At 39.2% G+C, this 20965-nt stretch overlaps 1 protein-coding gene across 3 annotated transcripts in view; it reads right to left on the bottom strand.

Annotated features, from left to right (window-relative positions):
- GABRA4 (gamma-aminobutyric acid type A receptor subunit alpha4) overlaps positions 1-20113 on the bottom strand; it is a 43376-nt gene extending 23263 nt beyond the window's left edge. For 2 of the 3 annotated variants that reach the window (XM_005490042.4, XM_074541546.1), the window contains exons 1-8: positions 19977-20113; positions 19751-19869; positions 10587-10654; positions 7965-8185; positions 7780-7862; positions 5896-6039; positions 4384-4536; positions 1743-2002 (exon numbers count right to left, since the gene is read on the bottom strand). In XM_005490042.4, coding sequence (XP_005490099.2) covers positions 1743-2002; positions 4384-4536; positions 5896-6039; positions 7780-7862; positions 7965-8185; positions 10587-10654; positions 19751-19869; positions 19977-20059 — 1131 coding nt within the window. In that variant the 5' untranslated portion in view covers positions 20060-20113. Of the gene's footprint in view, positions 1-1742; positions 2003-4383; positions 4537-5895; positions 6040-7779; positions 7863-7964; positions 8186-10586; positions 10755-19750; positions 19871-19976 lie in introns of those variants that run through there. The other variant, XM_074541545.1, reaches the window with a different exon arrangement.
- Between the last annotated feature and the right edge of the window lie 852 nt (positions 20114-20965).

Here is a 20965-nt window from a genome sequence, read left to right as displayed (position 1 = left end):
TAATAGCAATAGTAAGAAGAAGAAGAAAAATAGGGGGGTAAAAAAAGGAGAGAAAGAGGAACTTCTCCAAAATGAATATAAATGGTTAAGCATTACACACTACTAATTTAAAGCAATTCCATCCATGAATCAAAAGAGTTATTTGAAGCCTCCATGAAAATAAGTTTTATTAAGCTACCTGAGTAAATGACTGTTTTCCTATTGTTTAAAATAAAATCTAATAAATAAAGCTAGGATTAAACTGTTCTTAAGTAATTTATTTTCCTAGGTATCCAAATAAAACCTACCGCCAAAAGCAGTATTTACTTTCACTCCTCAGGAGCAGCCAAGATACTCTACTAAACCTCTTGCTGCACAGTCAAGAAGCTTAGCATAAGCTCATAGCACTAATGCCTCTGTGTACAAGGTGAATTTCGTGCTACTATAAACATATTTCTTGGTTCCTGTCTCTTACCAGCAGGAGTGACAAATAACAAACTCTTCGGGAGCATATCTATCCTTCTAAGCAGAAATGGGAGCTAACATAACAACACAGCCAGGAGATTGAAAACAGTATCAACTGTAGGAGAGCAAAGACGAGGAAGAAAAATGGAAGTGGGTGGACAGCAGCTGCGCAGCGATAGAAAATGGAATGGGTGGGAAGGCAAAAATGAGAGGATGAATAGGGAAGGAGACAAATGAGATGTGAAAAGAGACAGAAGACAAAATTAACAAGAGTTAGTCTAAAACAGCACTTCTTAAATCCTGGCTCAGCCAAAGGAAATTACAAAGTCAGGCTGACAGGAAGAGTAAGTAAATCACAATGCTGCTGTCAGCGTCTCACTTCTTGAGTGGCGTTGCCAAGAGCCAGTCACGGCTGGGAAGAAATGGCCTCCGCACGGCTGGGACAGGTGCTGCAGTGGCTTTGTTAGCTACATGTCTCATCAACAGCTGCTTCAGACAGTAAGCACCATTTTTGGGGAATGGGAGAATGGAAGAAAGGGTAATCACAAGTGAGCCCAACTGGAAATGAGATTAAGCCCTTATTAGCTAGTCCACACACTAAAACAACTCCCCAACAAGTCACACTAAATCCAAAGCATTAGGAAAGCAGACAAGAGTTTTGTTAAAGAGAGCCACAAAAACTCATCAGCAATTGAGGTGAACTACTGTGCAAATTAAAATAACATCTATGGTAGACAAAAAGTTTCCATCCAACGCTCTTCAAAAATTCCTGAAATTGTAACAGATAAAGAAAGAAATCTCTTGGCAGGCAACACATGCAATGCAAGATCTGTGATGTTTAGAGAAGTGCTCCAGGGTACAGCTGGAGCACTGTATGCTTCAACACATTTTAATTCATTAAAGACACTAGCCACATAGGATAACGTGATGCCCTTATAATCTGCAATATCTTGGCCTGTATAATCAGTCTATACAGAATCAATGTGGAAAAGGAAAAGGAAACTAAGTTCCCTTAAGATTCCCATCCTAACTGACCTTCACCAAAACACAAACATAGAAGAGACTTCATATATGGATGGACATAATTGCCACCTCACCCCTGAGTTTATTCAACAACCAAATAAGAATTAAATCATCTTTTACAGGTCTTTGTAATTGAATATAGTATAGTATTAGCCATTAATCTGATGTACAATCATCATTAGCTCAAAGGGAGCCTAGGAGGAAGATAAAGGCCAATTTTTACTGAGAAACACTACCAAAAATGCAGAAAATGTTTGCATAAGCTGGAAACATACCGTGAATGTCTCTTCTGTACTTCTTTTCCTTTGTACCGGAGCAACTGGAAATTCAAGAAGGGACTTGACCGTCTTCCTTTTGGCTCTTTCCATTTGAATGTTAGTGAAATAGTTGACAGCAGCAAACTCAATCAGAGCAGAGAACACAAAGGCAAAGCAAACCGCTATGAACCAGTCCATGGCAGTAGCATAGGATACTTTTGGCAGTGAATGTCTTGCACTGATGCTTAGCGTCGTCATCGTCAACACTGTGGTTATTCCTTGAAAAAAATAAAGCAAAAGAACTGTTGAATCAAAGTAAAACAAGGCAAGAACTGGCAAGGACCTTCAAACAAAGAATTTTAAATCACATATGAGTCGTTCTCTGCTGCTTGTGAATACGGCATTAAAGTCATGGCAAGCATCACATATCCATGAGCAGCTAAGTCCTAAAACTGCTTACCACTTTTTAAAGGAGCCACAGAAAGCCATGACTTCAGCAGATCATCTACAGCTCACATGAAAAAAAAACACAGAAGCCTTCATTTTATAGGTTTTTCCCATCAAGTTCAGTTGAATTTTTTACAAGTTATTTTCTAAACATGTGAATAAGATATAAGTTGTTAAATTGGGGAGTACTCCTCAGACTGCAACAAAAACATGACTTCTCCTGTAAACGGCTCTGGATGCCCCCTATTATTCTGCATCTGTGTCTCTGATCACACTTGTAACCCAGGAAACATTTTGGTGCCAAGGAAGAATATTATGCTAAAAACTCTGTTAGTTAAGAAATCATCAGGTTTTTTTACAGCCTTCTGCTACTAGTCAGTCAATGAAATTTAATTAATTTTCATCTTCTAAAATAACAACTTTAATTAAAATATGTGAAGCATGAACACTAAAGATGGCCATCAAAAGATGGCCACTTCATGGTAGTACCTCAAATGCAAACACATGGTGCATAAAAAACAAATTAATGGGGTCTTTTTTTCTTTTTTCATCCAGAATATCCCATATCATAGAAATGTAAAATCCCAAGTATGCATTGAACACTGCATAAGTCCTAGTATGATAACCTCAGTGATGAGTGACTACAAATAGAGATGTCCTTACTCTTATGAAAAGAACACTGTATCCATTCTAATTCAAGATGCAATTTCTATGCTTAGAAGAATTTAAATTCATTAAGATTATGTTTTTCAACAGATTTCTCACATCCCCATTTGCTAAATGATGGTATTCCATCAAGGTAATATAATAAAAAAGGCTTCACCGACACACTGCCATACAGAGAAATGCTCACAACTAAATCAGTCCTTCCTTCTAAAGAAGAAAAAGAAAAGAGTAGCAGCCAGGTCATGACAGTTAAAGGATTCCTCAGAGTTTTCAGGAGGATAAAAAATACAGATGCAAACTCACAAAACCTTCTTCAGTGGGAAGGTGTTGAAAACCACATCACTGAAAATGTTTAAGTCTGAGGAAAAAAAACCAAAAAAACAAAAAAAAAAAAAAAACCAGGGAAAGTTGGTTATTTGGGTTTTGTTTCTTTCCCTGGATGAGGCCCATGTCTGTTTAGCCCCATCCTTTCTAAGGACCTGAGTCCTGTCCACTTCAAGCAAAAACTTTGTCTAAATTGTTTCTAAAAACATTTGTTTAATAGTTGTAGAAATAGGGTAAAGTAAAATAAATGACCAAACATTAACCAAAAACAAGGAGGTAACCTGTGAAAATATTAGTTTACTGACAGTCTTTATCAGATTTTTCTTTATTAAATCATTCTTCTGCAAGACTTGGAGCTGCCAGTACAACTGCCTCTATTACTTTTGCCAGCATCTAGCAGTCTATAGAGAGACTTTTAGTAGAGCATTCTCTTCCTGCTTTAGGCAGCTTTTTAAATGCTTTTATCCCATTTCTTTGTTAGGAAACATATTTCCATTTAGATTCTTGCACTTTGTCTTCCACTGAAGATTTTCTGTTATTTTCACTGTGCCACCTCATTCAAGCTGTATTTTGAAAAGATCAATTTTAATATCTTGTGATCAGTTTGCTTTTTTAATTCATTTTCATGATGGTGGTGGCAGAAAGGAAAGAAAAGCACTAAATATGAAATTACAGTAACAGAATCTAAGCCTTATTAATAGCAAGCTTCCACTGATGACACAGAAACCTCACAACAAGACATTGGAACACCTCACACACTCCAAAACAATTTATTGTACAAGTATTCTATAAACCTTAAGTTCAAGTACTTTCACTACTATCCACTGGAGGATAAACCTGATCGGGATGTAGACAAAGGACTTGAGTGTATTACTCAGAGCCAGGTCTTTCCAGTTTTGTTCCCTCAAGCAGGTAGAATCCCTAGAGCTGAGGAGCCATTTGCTACAGGTTACCATGCACCCTTCTGGTTATATATTCCAAGTTTCTCCTCAGAGTCCAAGGATTCACTCAACAACATTCTTCATACATCAACAGCAAGATTCCCCCTGAATTTAAATTATCCCCTTGTTTCTGCAATAGCATGGAATATACTCTGAATTTAAACTATCCCCTTGTTTCTGCAATAGCATGGAGTATACCCCAAGGCACTGAAAATGCCTATTCTAGTGAGAGTTATTAAAAGAGCAAGTACAAGAAAAAGTTAAAAAAAGGAAATAATTACCAAATACAGTTCTGGCAGGTACTGATTCCTTATTTATCCAAAATGAAACTTGAGAGAGGATCACGGTCATAATGCATGGGATGTAGGTCTGAATCATAAAATAACCCATTTTCCGTCTGAGATGGAAATAAACTGTCATAACAATATATTCACCTAAAAAAAAAACAAAAGAAAATATTTTTCTGTATATAAAATTTGTTTCAGACTCTCAAGTAGGATTGTTTAAGGTGATGTTATTAATATATCTTAACATTCACAGAAAGTTATCTTCTCAGAACAAGAATGAATGAAGGTTTGTTTAAAAATCCCAGAAAGAGTAGGTCCTTACACAGAAGTTGATATCAAAAATGCTATAATACAACTAATACTGAATTACATTTTACAGTATAAGCATGATTTTAAAAATCCTTTTGACAGTTGTTGAAGATGAGAATCCAACAACACAATTTATCTACCTACCACAGTATCTGTAACATTGTGGTACCTACCTGCTGAATAAAAAATTAAGAACAATGATACACATCAAATGTTATGCAAGCATCTCAACTTTCTGCTAGATTTATAAGTCAGTCCCACTATGATAATGAAACAAATCATTGAGAAGAATTAAAAATACTCTAAATTTATCTAGAATGTTGTAATTCATATTAAGCAAACAGACCAAAAAAGCAGTTTTACCATAAACACAATAAACTGTCTACAATAAAGCACTACAGAATGAGCCTTTTGGGACAGCAAGGAATTTTTTTTTATTAACTCATAATAATCTATATGCTGAGAAATAAATTCCTAGTGAATTGCAAAATGCCATTTTATCTTTGAGTAAACCATCCATAGAGCAATACATCAAATATGTTTTCTTTATTGGTTTCATTTTGACTATCTCACAACACCCAAACCTGCTGATGCTTAGAAAACGATTCCAAATTTTAAAAATATTTTGGGAATATGCTTGTTTATCACCACACTGCTCATCAGTGATACTTCACTCATTTTGGATGCCTGTAGTTGCCATTTGCCTTATTTCTTACAGCACAAATCAGGAGAAGTATCTATTGTGACTAATGTATTTGAGCCTACCCTTATCTGGCTAGAGGGTTTTTATGGTTTTAATAACCCATTCTGTATGCTGTACTTCTATCTTGAGCTGTTTGCACCACCAAACAAAGGAAGTCTTTTGCACATAATGTGGATACAGTGCTGAGAAATTACTTCCTCACCCAGGCATCCTCTTGACTCTTCAAACTGCATTTTAAGCAGTGATTAAATGCTCATTTTGTCCCTTGGAGTAATGATCTCATTCTAGCTTTCTGAAAGACTGTCGCAATCTACTGTAATGAATCTGCAAATGTAAATCTCAAGGACAGAAACCTAATTCAGATTTACACCCTCAGCCCTTAATACATACCCTATGACATTCAGTAGAATAAAACGTACAGGAAGAAAAAAGGCTTTGGGCAATGTTACAGGTTAGTTTTACCTCAAGTTGACTTTTACTGATGAGATTCCTACCTGTAATAGATTTTATAGTTTCAGAGGATACCGTATGCCCAAGCAGGTCATACTGAACTAAACTGGAAGACTCCTCAGGAACTTCCACTGACTTCTCAGGTCCTTTTGTCCAGGTATAAATCATTTCACTCTTTGGATAAGCATCTACAACACAGCATCAGTTTGCATAAATACGAAACTTTTTCTCATGCCTTACTAAGAACCAAAGCCAAAGCTACTGAAACCAAACAGTAAAACATACATGAACAACTTCAGAAGATACCTTTCATGTTAAGTTACCCCCAAAAAGCCACCCTTGGAGTAGAATAAATAAGAGCTGAGGTAATATGTCAAGTGTCACACATAAATTCACTTCACATATGAATGTGAAGACTAAACATAAATTCCTTATGGATCAGCCTTTACTGGGCATGCAAAGTTTATCTTTATTTCAGCAATTTCTAACTGTAATTTTACCATTAAAATATACTAATATAAAAAAGAAAAGACTATGTACAGGGAAGATATATTTTGAAGGTTGGGTGCACATTACTTTACAAAAACAAAAAGATGATTATACTAAAAATGGCAATATTTTAAACTTCTGTTTAAAATATTTGCCAGAAACCGTAGGTCTGCAAAGAATTCACAATGGCCCCAAAAAAAGCACACACAAAGAAACATTTTACATTTAATTCAAAAGACATGTCTTAGGGCTAGCATTCAATCCCTACACAGTCCAAACTCCTGTTAAAATTGAATCAAATCAGTCTTACATTTGAAATGGTTACACGTTATTTCAAGTTTCACTGTGGGAAACATCAGACTAGTGTTCAGCAATTCCTGCTGAGTGGTGATTCTGTCTGAAGAGCTGTTACTATGAATGAGCCCCCACTATCAAATCCCCCCTATCATACAGCTGATATCAAAGGCAAATCTTGCAGCACATGGCTTCCGCTGATGAAAAGTCGTATCAGAGCTGTGTCTTTCATACCTCTGTTCAGGTTGACTATTCAGCTGTATAAGCTATATTTATGCAATGGAAAAATCTCTGAAGGCTCTGCAGCAATTCCTGACTTCAGAGCTCTGGGGTCAAGGAGAACAGATTAATGTCCAGCCATTGGAGGGTCTAAAGCAGAGAAGTCAGTGACCAAGAAGGCTTAAAAGAATAACAAGATAGTTAATGGAGTGCACCAACCATTTCCAGGGGGTCTCAGAGGTCTCTGCTTTGGATTCACATCAGGGAACCACAGCTACCCTCTCTATTTTTTATGCAGCAATCCCAAACTGTTCCTATATCCAAAATTTGGATATTTTTCAAAAACCTACATCTGACTTCAAAGCAGAAAAGTCATCTGCACTAAGATTTTTCGCACCAGTTAAAAAGTTATTTATTTTGTCTAAACTTGCCATGCTGACTCCTCTTACAGGCCAGCAGACAGGCAATTACAAATAGACATCAAATCTCTGCACATAACCTACACCTCTTTCTTAAGATGCCAATGTACTTCCACCACCTGTAGAGAAAGTCAGCTAACCTGCTTCCCTAGGTGTCTTTCACCCGGCTGTTTAAAGGTAAGTTTCTCTTCTCCAGATAACCTCTCACTTCACTGAGTATCCAATTCCTCCCCAGGAACCAAGAAAAACAACAAATTTCAAGCAACTGCATGTCCAGAGTAGTGGGGTTTAACATAACAGCTGAATCACCGCCTGCTTTTTAGTTCTCTGGGTTTAATTTTTGAGGTACTAAATTGAAGTATTGAGGAAATTAACAGGAGTTTTTTCTGCATAGAGATTGTGTATCAAGACATAGCTCTATAAATTCATAAAGTCTAGTAACTGCTTAAAATTTAATTCTACTATTTAAATTCTGTAGTTACAAGAAATTTGATAATTGCAACTTACAACTCCCAAATTTGAGAGGACAAGCATGACCATCCATGGGAAAATCCACTAATCTCATGGGACACTCTGCACTTATTGTAAGCCTATAATGGAACAAATTAAATAGTCTCTGGTTGCCATTTTGTCTAGGCAGTACAACTTTTGCATACAGTAATTGTAAGAAATCAAACAAATACATTAGATACCTCATTGTGTACAGGATGGTGCCATTTCTCATTATTCTGAAGAGTTTATTTGGGGCTGTCATATTATGTGCAACAGACTTTTTCCCATTCCTGAAGAAAGTATCAGGAGTCCATACCTTCGAAACCATCAAGTTGTTAAGTCTTAAAATTTCAATAGGGCCATCATATTTTAATCTTTTATCTACCCATGTCTGACGAAAGAAGACATCCATTGTATATTCCTGTATTAAATTGCAGAAAAACAAAGATCACATTTGCATGTGTGTTTCCTGTAAAAGAAGAAATCCCTCAGGAGCAAAGAAATCATTAGAGAAGAAAATCCTAAGTCCACTACAAAACATCTTTCCACCAATTAAAGTGTCTTGTGTATTTCTTAATAGCTTAATTTCTTACATTAGTCATATCAATAAACTGCTACACATTTAATCATTAAGGAATAATTAACCTAATGAAGTTTCAGGAAGCAGACAACTGAGTTGGAAGTCAAGCATATAACTGGAAACAAAATTATCTCTGACAAGAATTGTCAACAGATTTTTAAAGAAAATATATCCATTGATCAGCTGCTGCTGGCTAAATTGAAAATACCAGGACAAATTATTAGTTCCACTTTAAAGTTAGGAAAGAAAACCCAACTTCATCTCATGGAAAGTAAGCTTTTAACTGAGGAAAGCTAAGTAAATCTTTTGCCATGCCCACAAAACAGGGATAATAAATTATATAGAGATTTGCATATATATCTACATTTTTTAAAAGTATGTAACTATCCCATTAACTTCCTCAGAAAAGCCACTCAGATGCTCCGAAGAAAACATGCAAACAACTGCAGAACGGCAGACACAGGCACATCATGAGAAATCAAATGTGAATGAATGGATGAAAGAATGCATTTCTCATCCCAGGAAGCTAAAGTATTTCACAAAAAAGCTGCCATGTGACAATGAAAAAGGTCACATTTAAGTCCTTTCTAACTTAAAGTTTTGATTTTGTTGTTAAGCCAAACAATGTTTTCTGACTAGATTTCAAATTCTTCTGCATAATGTCTCCGCTGAAATTACTTGTAAAACCGTATCTATTTGCATTGGCAGGAGGCATGACTACTAGTAATGCATCTTAGGATTGCATATCTTCTTTTCCACAGCTGTATCCTCCACTGTGATTTATAGTCATTCCATGAAAAGTGTCTCCTCTAGTGTCATTTCTTGCTGGCAAATTCATAGCTCATAAGTAGCAGTTTCTGTTATTAGCTTCTACCTGACAGATTTTGTAATATAAGATCTCAACCATTTCCATTAAATGAAAGCCATTCATAAAATGAAAATGGGTACAAAAGCAACTAAAAAGACGTTCTGACCTCCCCTGTTCTGAGACCATAGCACGCGTCACTGTTGCAGCAAGTTTTATGAGTGCAGCCACATTCAGATTACAATAGGTCACTAATGGATATATTCTGGAGTATTCCAGAAACAATTCCTGCATCCCTAAATAGCCTCCTAAATCATCCTTAATGAAGAAAGGGGAAATAAACTTTCCTTTTTCAAGTTCCTTACCCATCTTCAGTCCATGTTCTCACTTCTGCCTAGATATATGCTCCAGTATAACTAATAACTTCCCCTGAAAATGAAATCTGAGAGATGACATGCAGTCCTCACTGCAGATTTCCTTGGGACCACATTCTTGTACCCCTTGTCACTCTGATAAGCATCATCCTGCATGTGATAATCAACCAAGGGGTAAGATGCATTTCAACATGAGAGTGCTGTCACAACTGTAGCTCTGGAAAAAAATACCTTACTATCACATACTTTCCATATAACAAAATTAAATCAGGTGCAACACAAACTGAACAACAGCACTATATGGGAAGAAAATTACTACCCTGAAACTGCTTTTTCCATGAAGAAGTTCAGTTCAACACATATGGCTGCATTGTTTCCATGGGATTTCTTGATTATGTTATAAAAAGATCAACTGCTGCATGATTTAAGGGTGCATCACTGTATTTGAGAAGCTGATGAGAGTTTTGCTGGATTTGACCTTGAAATCAAAAGCCATTCAGCCACAAATAACAGAACATGCAAATGTAATATTTCTCCTCTGTTACTATTTCATGCATGTGACTTGGACATTTAATTTCTGAATATACTTGTGAAAACTCTTTTCAGACAAACATTTGCTGAGAGTGATGCTTAAAGGAGCACAAAGATCAGCAAAGGGCATTCATCTGAAATGAAAACGTCAACAAGTATTTTTGAAGTGATGTCATTACTATTCACCTGACCATACCACAAGTTTCAGAAACGAAAAGCTATTTCAAAGACATTACATATTTTCCCCACAGTAGACTTACTTAGACACTCCCTGCAAGGCTGGATTCTGCCTCTGTGCCATGAAAATCTGTTTTAAATCCCATGAAGTGAATTTCTTAAGCCAGCCAAAACCCACTGAAAGTGTGACCAGAATCAGGCCTTATGTATCTAATTATAACCTGTAAATTAAGCTTTTACTAATCTTGCCTAATTTGCATGATTGACAGAACAGTACAGATGAAGCATCCACTCCTACTGCAGCTAATGGTTTCTCAGAACCAGGAAATGGCATTTTAATCCCAGAAATACATACCATTTCTACATCAGAAACAGGTCCAAAACTGGTGACATATATATCTGTTTTGACTTCAGTAACAGGACCTAATGTATGAAAAGGAAGTGAGCAAGAAAATTTGAATTTTGCAGGTCAACAATTCCCATAAATGATCCTGGTGTGTGAACAGTTACCGCTTTCAGGGTTCTGTGGACGAGCAAGAGCAAAATGCAAACAGAGGTCAATTCAGATAAGTCTCAAATAAGAAGCAGTTTTTAATTACCTTTACCACATAAGTAAATCAAAAGCAGCATTGCCATGCAAATCCCCATTCAGAAAACCAAAGTTGACTCAAGCGCTAAGAAAACTGATGACAAAAAATTAAAAGGCTCACTGAAAACACCATTCTACCTTACAACAAACACTGAATCCCAGAAATCCACTTTCCTCAAAGCATTTATTACTAATATTTGGACCTACAGGCAATAACCGGGCAACAGACATTAGCATGCTATGTACAGAGTAATTTAGTATCGCAGGATCAAGAACTGCATCCACTTCCTGAGATGTACTTAAGTGCTTTATTACTAATATCCAAAATAAATGTGGAGGTCTAAGTGCCTTTGAGGGTTTGAACCAAGATGCACATTCTGCTACAATGTCTGTCTTGAAAGAACCAAAGATACTTAGGACACTGCCAAAAACAGTGCACTGAACAGAGGTTTTGCACTCTCACAACTGCCTATGGCAAATCAACCACTAGAGAAAGCAGTTTCATTTTAATGTATTATTTCTTTTACTATCTTGAAGTCTTAAATGGGCATTTGCTCTTCCGTACACTCTATATTTCCCCTTAAACCACAGAAAACATTCACTAATTTCACTGGGATTTATTTAGGTCTCTTCCTAATGTAATAATCTAGAAGGCTGCTAATCATGATCCGCTGTTATGATGATTTTGTGATCAAAGCATTAGCTAACAGTTTAATTCAGGTAATTAACTCACATCATCAGTTTGATAAAGAAACCTACCAAAGGTCTTACCAAACGGTATCTGTTTAAAAACAAAATGCATCATCTACAAATTCACAACCAGATTCTAAACCCCTACAACTCAAATTACTATCAAGGATAAGTGGCCCAAGTCTGATAAATCAGGTTTTATCATAATATTTGCAATCTAAAAATGAAAGAAGGAAAGATTCAACAGAGTTAGCAGCAGAAGAATGTCCCACTTGAAAAGAAAAAAAATTCTAAAAAATCAGTCTTCACAGATGTCACTTTGAATCAAATGGTAAAAGATAAAAAAAGAAGTAAGCAATGGGAAAACAGGGAAATTGAAGTTCTTGCACCTAGAATAAGTCTCAAGCTGTGAACAAAAAGTAAAAGAGAACCATGCAAAATTGCTTTACTATAGAATTTGCCAATTATTTAGAGAAGAAAAGCTAAGAATTTTTCATCTAAATGTCAAAAAGATTACTTTGCTGGAAGCTAAGTTTCTCAGAAGGGCATTTTTTCAAAATAAAAGTAGAAATTCCACTGTACAACAGTTGGTAGCTCAGAGATCCCTGGAAAGTTGTGTAGTTTGGCATGTCTGTCTCAAAGAGGTTTTAAAGAAGTAACCATCAAGTTCCAGATTACACAATTTCATACCAGGCCATTTGTTTTGCAATGGGTTAATGCCTGAACTTGGAAGCTGCTCCCCTTTCTCCAAATAAAAAAGCGTTCATCAGTCAGGGAAATCCATGATCGCTCATTTTACTAACCACATGGTCCAATGACATTTCCTGAATATATTGATTTCTGGAGAGCAGAAGAGCTCCAAGAGATTAGAAGTGAAGACATTTATCTACAGTGCTAGAAAACAGCAGAGAAAAGCCCAGTCATACTTGCATGTAGAAATAGACGGGATTCAATTACCATTGATCTCCCACAAGCACGCTTTTAAAATTTATCCAGGGTTGATTTAAATAGATAGATATTTATTTCATTTGATCTTGAAATAGTTCTGCAATCAGTTCTACAGAAGTGAAAAATTCATTTTCTCACATAGCTTTAATAAGAAAATACTGGAATTGGTCTTTGTTACTCACTAATAAGAGAATACTGAATACTGCACTCAGTTCCTGAAGGATTCCCTTTGAGGAACTGAGTTCAATATTCAGTACTCCCTTTTTACTGAGTAACAGAGACAAGTGCCTGAATTCCTTTCAGGAACTGCTTTACTTGTTAGTTCTAAGAAACAAAGTAGTAATAGTCCTTAAATAAACCCCAGACCTTTAAGTGCTTTTCCTCTGATGGTATAGTCTTTTCTTTAGCTCACAGAACACTATAATTTTACAATCATACCAAATTGAGCAAAGGGACAGATTTTCCTACAGGCATGAGCTGCTTCTCCTCAGACATTGATTTCTTTTGTTTTATTAAATGATTACAGCTTTATGGGTGATAGACATTGCAACTGTTTTTTGAAGTTTCTCAGAAAGGGGGAAGCTAAGATCAAGACGTTAATCTCCAAATCACCAAGCCTACAAGTTAATGCTATTTAGAAACACTGCAGCAGCAGCACAAGACTAAAACCATGTTTGAATTCACTCTCCAGTAACTGCTATTCTGCCCTCAAATATTTATTAGTATGACCCATGAGAAAGAAGGAAGCAGGAACTCTCAGACAATTATGAGGCCACAAATATATTTCAGTTGCTTGTCCAACATGATGGCAGAAGAGTAACAAAACAGATGTGAAAATCACATCTTATTCCACTAGAAAATGGCAGATGAATGTGTATGTAGAGACACTTTAAACATCATAACAGTTATCCAGCTAGTACAGACATCCAAATCCTTGATTTGCAGCCAAAACCTTGGCCAAACAGTTCAGTGTCTGGTAGGAGCAAAGACAGTGAAGCTGATTATCTCCTTAACGCTTTCTCTCCAATTGCAGCCCTTTCATGCTCCACGTCTTCCACCTACACTGGCCTTAACAGTTGTGAAGTGACAAATCTTGGATTTTCCAGCACATCCCAGTACTTAATGCCAACCCAGGAGTATCTATGGCGACACCAATACCTACCTCTTATTCTTCTTGTTCTAGAAGAAAACATAGTTGGTAACAATAGCGGGGGTATAAATAGTGAGTCATGCTGCTGCCTCTTTTTTAAACTATTATTAATCGTGGGAATTCCTGTCAACGAGGAGGTGATCTGTAGTCACCTAACCTACTTTTACTGGTGATTTAAGCAGCCCTCCAAAACGAATGTGTTGCACCACTTAATCAACTCAGGCTCTGCAAGCAGAAGATCCTATTAGAATCCTTAACGCTCTATTACTGGCAATAAAATGCAGTGAGTTGTAAGAAGGCCAATTAACTTTAAATATGACCATTTGGGCTTACCCCTCAATGGATCTTCACAAAGTATCTATCCACCATAAACCTTCAGGAATGCTGAAGAACTATTTATATCATACTGGTGTGTATTTTTATGTCAATGAAATAGGAGGAGAGTCCTACACACTGCAGTGGGAACAGTTACGTCTGAATCACTGCTTGCAGGATAATATACTTTAAAGAAGCTCAGGCAGGATTAAAAGCAACCCCTGCAAAAAGCCAGAATAGTTCAGTGTTACAGATGTTACATGTGGGCTGAAGAAGTGATGCCAGGCCCTAACCCTGGGAAGAGGAGTGCAAGAGAGCTCTCCCATGCATTTTATGTCAACATATGGGTTGAACTGCAGCACAGCTCCCAGTGAAAGACTCCGGGTTCCATTATCCCTGCGTCTCCATAGGCAACTGTCACTGCAGAGATCCCTGCTGTATGTAAACACTCAAATCCTGAACAAGCTTTCTGTATATTGCAAATTTTGCCATCAAGGGTCCCACACTAATCAGAAACATTAACAAACAAGCCTGTACAAAGGTTTCAACATACAAAGTGCAGTTATGCTGTGCAGTTATTGGTGCTATTATGAGATCAATCCCAGGATATATAAACCACATAAAATCATATTACATCAGTTCCTACAGCTACATTAAAAAAAAAAAAAAAGTAGTTGCTACAGATTTTTTTTAAATATAACTACGTGTGAAAGATTTGGTGTTTTCTCTTTCCAAGTTCTTGCTGCCTGAATAGGGTTGACATTTTTTAAGTGAGGAAAAAAAGAAAAAAAACCCCCATCATATGAAATATGTTCTCTTGTTTCATTCTATCAGAAAGAACAGCTAAGGTCACCTGCTATATGTAAGAATTCTGCTCAGAAGCTAGAAGTAGATAGGGCATTTTTTAAAAATTAATGCAAACTCAAACACATGGGCTACATTCTCTACCAAAAGACAATACAACAAACGCAGCAGCACACAATAACCTTTGTCTCTATGTATGCTCATCCATCAGCACGTCTGAACCTGAAAAGGGAAAAGTATACCTCCAGAAATTAGGAGACTACTATTTCTTTGCCTATTTATCAGCAAAACATCTCTGCTGAGCCAGCCAATAAGCCTGCTACTGGTGCCAGTTTTCATGATGTGGACACCTGTCTACTAAGAACTGGACTAAGAATATCAGCTAATTTTACATAGATCACTGAACAACAGACAGATGGTAATGACTTCAAGCATTACTAACCGAGGCCAAATTCAAATCTGTCACCTACAGGTATCTTACACCATATCCTGTTAAGCTTTGAGTCATCAACTTTCACCAGCTGAGAAAGAATGGACAACTGCCGGGAAAAAAAAAAAGACCCACTTCCCTTTTCAATGCTCACTTCAAGTCCATTTGCAATCTAAATAGTAAAAATAAATTATAATATCTATTATACTGAGCAATGGAACCTTTAAGGTACGCCTGAGTTCCTAGTAAAAGCAAATAATCATGCAGATATTTTTATTTTCTCTAAAAAGAGAAAATTGCCTTTGCACTTCAAATGTATTCTGTGTTTATTTTCTGACTAAAGTCCTGCATAGACAGGAAATGAAACTCTTCAGAAATGCTGTTCATCAGCTGAACAACACACAGACTAAAGGGGCACAGAATCCTTCTCCTACCCTTCCTAGGGGAGACAATGGCCAATATATTTAATTCCACCAAGTACTCAGCTGCACTACTGAGCTGCACTCAATCACAAGATCATGGGAAAGAACACAAAGGGAGGAAGAGGGAAATGGATGAACACAGTCCTATTCCTTCTATTCAGGAGCCAGCAGCGGATGTGGCAATTTCCAAAGAGAAAGCCACAGAGCTAACACCAGTAGTCGATAGTGAGACTCAAAACTTATGCCAGGTTCTACCTCACACAAATTAACAGAACTCAGGAAGGGAGAGGGCTCCATCTTTCACCAGCTGATGGGCAACCACACCACAACACATCAGCAGCAGGCTGTGGGCAATGCCACAGCTTGTGGTCAGTGGGCTCCACAGCCAGCCTGAGAGCCTGGGGCAGGAGGCGAGTCATACACCACTTTCTTTCTTTGGTCTGGCCATACAACTGGCCAGTAAAAGCAAGATGCCAGAGATCAGATGTTGTCTGAAAGGCACAATTCATTAAAATTAGCAGATACACAGCAGCACGCAGTCTTGTCACCCTCATCAGCTTCAGTCTCCCTATTCCTTCCTACATCTCTAAGTCCAGGTTTAAGTGTGATTAGGTACTGTATCATGCCAATTTCAAAGACATCAGCATATTTTTCAAAGTTACTATCCAATACAGGTTTGAATCAGCTCTTGCAGGCCCTTACTAATGTCAAGAGTCACTCAGGTAAAGTCAGAAACTATGCAAGGGTTTAAAATGGCAAATCAGACCCAGGCTTTTTACTTCAAGTGAATAAGGCTCCTTTCAAAGATTTTGGACTTCTACTGTCAGTTTGAAACTAATGAGCAGAAAATAAGGTGATTTCCAGAGAAAATACAGCTTCTGAAATTTAATGTAATATACAAAATTTTAAAAGCAGATGAAAACTGTAGACAGGGTTTAGCTAGAAACGCTTCTACTTCAAACTTTTACAGCTGAATCAAAATAGTACTCTGGTAGTACGCTCGAAGTTTTCCAGCAGATGATTTTAATTAATGTCACTAGAAGCAGTTTCTGTAAAAACACTGTTTTTATAGACTGGTTTTGACCACAAAACCTCCTTGGATTATAAATTGCATGCAGAAATTCAGGATAAGGGTATAACAGAACATACAGTGTAGGGAATGAACTAACTTCACTTCCATCACACTATTTTCAAACATCATACAGCATTACTTTACTCATTAGTCTCTAAATACCTTCCATCTACCCAAATTCAAAACTCTTATGCATTTAAAGTCTTCCTGACAGCAGTTGCAGGGCTTTTTTCCTTTCCTGCATGAAACTGCCCATTCTGCTTTATTTCATTCAATTGCTAGGTTACATTTCTTTGCTACTTAAGAGTAGCAAATCTAGAGAGTTAGATTCTCCCCTGCCTCAGCTTAATTGAACTTTCACCTAAATGGTCTTTTAGTAACCTGTTTAATAAACGCTTCTGGTTTTGTTTCTCACACTACCAAACCTCGCAGTGCATCTTAAGGTGACAGTAACTTTTTAAGTTTGTTAAATTCATTTAATTAAGTGAACTTATGGTTCAAGGTGTCAATGGATATCTACCACCAAGAGAAGCTTCCACATACTCCACTGGTGTTCACAACTCTCCTGGGAGACCACGTCGACATTGTAAGCATGCTGAGGCAATTTGACTTCTCCTCCAAAACTACCAAAAATTGTGCAAATTAATGATAGTATGGAGAATATTGATCCAGTTGTAGGCAATTTCTAAAATCAAACATTTTCTACTTTGCTCCACGTGTGAATTATCTTCATGTATTTTTATTTGTGGTAATGCTGTAACATGCCAGCAAAATTCAGAATTTGGCTACCTCCCCGAGTCTGATTTTAAACATAATTTGTGCCAGAATTAGAAATATTTTCATCAATATGAAGTTTAAAATCAGCATCGGTTAGTTCTCTGTGAGGCCTTTTGTTCTTAAAATAAAACTTTCGTTTCATTTCAGGCCCTGTGAAAACTAGATGGTGAATCAGCTTCAAGAAAAAAACAAAAATAAGTATTCTGCTGTTCATCAGAAGGTGATGTAGCTTTAACATTACCAAAACACATTACACTTTCCATCTCTGAATATTCCCATCCGCTCTGACATTTTTTTTGCAATGCTATAAACTAGTGAGTGACCCACTTTCAAGTTACAAATCCCACTTCTGATAAAGATTTATCAGGAAAAAGCCCCAAAATAAAGGTAAAAGTTGATTTTTGTATTCTCTATTTGAATAAATAGTCTGTAGTTAATAGTCTGAGCAATGTCAAAAAGTGAAATCTGATCAGTTACAGAAATTTCTTTCTTTGGTTGGTTTTGTTGTTTGGTTTTTTTAATCCAAAGTTGTTCTTCCCAAATCGGGTGTAGATAATTTTCACTCTAAGGAGCTAGGGAGGCAAGCATCATTTTTAAAACCAAAGCATTTTCCTCCATGTTTTACTTAAAAGTTCAAAACTCAGAGATGAGTGGTTAAATGTTAGCCATAGAGATGGTTATGAGGAAGAAGCCAAATAGTATCCATTTTGTGAAATATTGACCCAGAGATGTATTCCCCAGGCTGAAATCTGAGTTTTTGCTTCCCTCTCTCATTTACTTCAATATTCCCAAGGTGAAAGTTCAAGAAGATACAATGAACTTTTTCTCCTTGATTGCGTTTTGCTGAAAGTCTTCCACACTTACAGGGGAAAAATACCTACTCTTGCAAAACATCTTGCAAAGGACAACCGTATTAAAATAAAAATCACCATATATTACATATTTAGTGGTTGTTTAATTTTGGAAATCTGGTAATGCTCATAAAGCATCTTTTCTAGATGACTAATTACTTGGCATTCAACCTAAAATGATGCCAAACTTAGCACATCTCTTGTACGCGTGCAGAAGTGTCTGTAACCTCTCCACAAAGACTAAATTGCAAAAGACTATCAGTTCCCAATGACTCCTCCGGGTGTTAATAAATTTAGCTTCCTTCTCACTTGATGTGTAAGCTAACTTAAGAAGGCCTCATTTATTCCACACACTCAAAATAATGAGAGTGGTCCATGGGTGCCAGGTGCTGTCCTTTGACAATAACAATCATGCATGTGAGAGCACTGCATATGGCATGTGGGGAATGTGCTGGCACACATGTCAGTGTGGATGGATCACATGTATGGAGAAGGTACTTTCAGAGGAGGAAGAAAGTATTTTGCAACATAAACCTACGCAAGGATCTCATTCAATCCTGTACTGGAAGCAGCCTATAAAAACCTCATTACAGCTCTGAGCATCATGAAAAGGTCTGTAGCATTTTTTAGTATTTTAAAATTACTTTTACTTTCAAATTTGCGTTTTTAATACCTCCATTCCAGATTACAAAATAAACCTTTATTTTGCCTGGATCTTAATGATTTTTGGTTCCAAGACCCTACACAAAAACATCAAAATCATAAAGAACAGCAAGTCCGGCTGCTTCTTCAGCACCACAAAACTGCATCTTAACAGCCTGGGGAAAGGAAGAGGCCCAAAACCCCCACACGCAGAGCACAGGTGAAGGCAAATTTAAAACCCCGCCACGTCTAATTCCTATACAGCCATCAAGTCTACGACTTCTAAATCAAACCTGGAATTTCAGCAACTGTGGTAAAGAACTGGCACCTGAGCTCTGATTTTTCCCTAACTAGGGGAACAGAATCCGTCAGACCTAACCTCCTAGGCTGCTAAAAGTACACTTGTTTCTTTTAGGACCCGATCGTGGCATTTACGGGCCAAAACCTGCCAAGACCGAGAGGAATATGGGTGTTAGACAGACAGGTCACTCCGTCCCTACCAAGCCAACGCGCACCAGCCTCGGCGCTTATTTTTTCCTCCAGCGCAGCAGCAGCCGCCCGATGCCGGGATGTGGGCAGAGCAGCAAAGCGGGGGCTGAGCCCGGGACCGCCCCAGCGGGGCCCCCGCGGCCGGGACTGCGCAGCACCCCCGGGCTATCGGGCCAGCCTCTGCCTCTCCGCCGGCCCCTCACAGAGGGTTCGGACCCGGCAGCACGGATGGGGACACACCCCCACGTTTTCGGTCAGCAGCGGGTCGGTCCGAGCGCCGCGTTCCCCGCCCCAGCCCAGCGACCCCCCGCCCGCCGCCGGCACCGCGCCGCCACCGTACCCCCGAATCCCGGTCGCAGCCGGTTGTCATAGCCATCCAGGAGGCTGTTCAGGATGTTGGTAAAATTCTCCGGCCACAATTTCTCCTCTTTTTTGGTCTGCCCTGGCGGCCCGGTGAGACTGCGAGGCAAAGAGGGAGCGGGTGAGCGGAGCCGCCGGGAGCCCGCGGGAGCGGCGGCACCGGACCGGCCGCCCGGGTCCCCCGCCGCCGCCGCCGGGCTACTCACCAGGTCGCCAGGCACAGGCAGTGCAAGAGGGCGATGGAGAGACCCGAGGACATGGCGATGGCTGGCTCCTTGGCAGAAACCATCTTTGCATGCCATACTTCACTCCTGGGCACGTTAAACGCCTTGTCCGGGGCGGGGAGGGGGACGCGGGGCCCGGCGGGGGGGCGGCGGCCCCCGGCGGTCCCACATGCGCGGCGCCCCGGTTGCCAAGCGCCCGGCACGGGCGGAGGAGCGGCGAGCGAGTTTCCCCGCACCGTTAACTCTCTCGGGGCAACAGGCGCCGGGGCCCGCCGCTCTCCCCGCGCCCGCCCCCGCCCCGCCCCGCCCGCGGACCCGCGCTCCGCCCCGCGCTCCCCTCACGGCCCGGCCGGCGGCCGCCGCTGCCTCCGGCGCGGTGCGGGGGTGCGTGACAGCGCGGGAACGGCGGCCGGGGGCGTCGCGGGGGTGCCCGCGCTGGCGGAGCCCCCGCTCGTCCCGATCGCCTCCGCTCCCCGCGAGGGGAGCAAACCCGAGAGCGGGGGCGGGCGGGGGAGAATGATTCCCCAGCGAGGAGGGCTTGGGGGCAGCAGGGTCTCTCCGCTCCGGCAGGAGAGGAGCTGGCAGGAGAGAGGTAGGAAGAGGAGGTGAAGGAAAGCTTTGACTTCAAGGTTAAAACAGAGCGCGCCCAAAACAGATGGAAGCGAGTGGGTTATCCCAGGTTTCTAAAAGCAAAAAAAGCCAGAATAAGGGAATCGTTTCACATTATATCTGATGGGTTTTTTTCTTTTCTTATCATTCCTATAATTAGGAAACATGATTTGGTGACCCAAAAAAAATTCCATTATGCAAGGTCCAAGGGATTCTGAAGAATTACAGTGAAATCCACTCAGAAGTGTTGTTAGTCTGTCACAAGCTATTGGGATGGTTGGGTGGAGGGGGAAGACTGGGGGAAAGGAAGAGAATGGGGTGTGTTCCACACGCAGTAAGTATTGGCAATAAACAACTTGTTC

This window comes from Zonotrichia albicollis, chromosome 5 (genome assembly GCF_047830755.1).
Source record: "Zonotrichia albicollis isolate bZonAlb1 chromosome 5, bZonAlb1.hap1, whole genome shotgun sequence".
In the NCBI taxonomy this organism is placed as follows: domain Eukaryota; kingdom Metazoa; phylum Chordata; class Aves; order Passeriformes; family Passerellidae; genus Zonotrichia; species Zonotrichia albicollis.
Note: the sequence above shows the minus strand (reverse complement) of the source record. Positions and strands in the feature narration are given on the sequence as shown.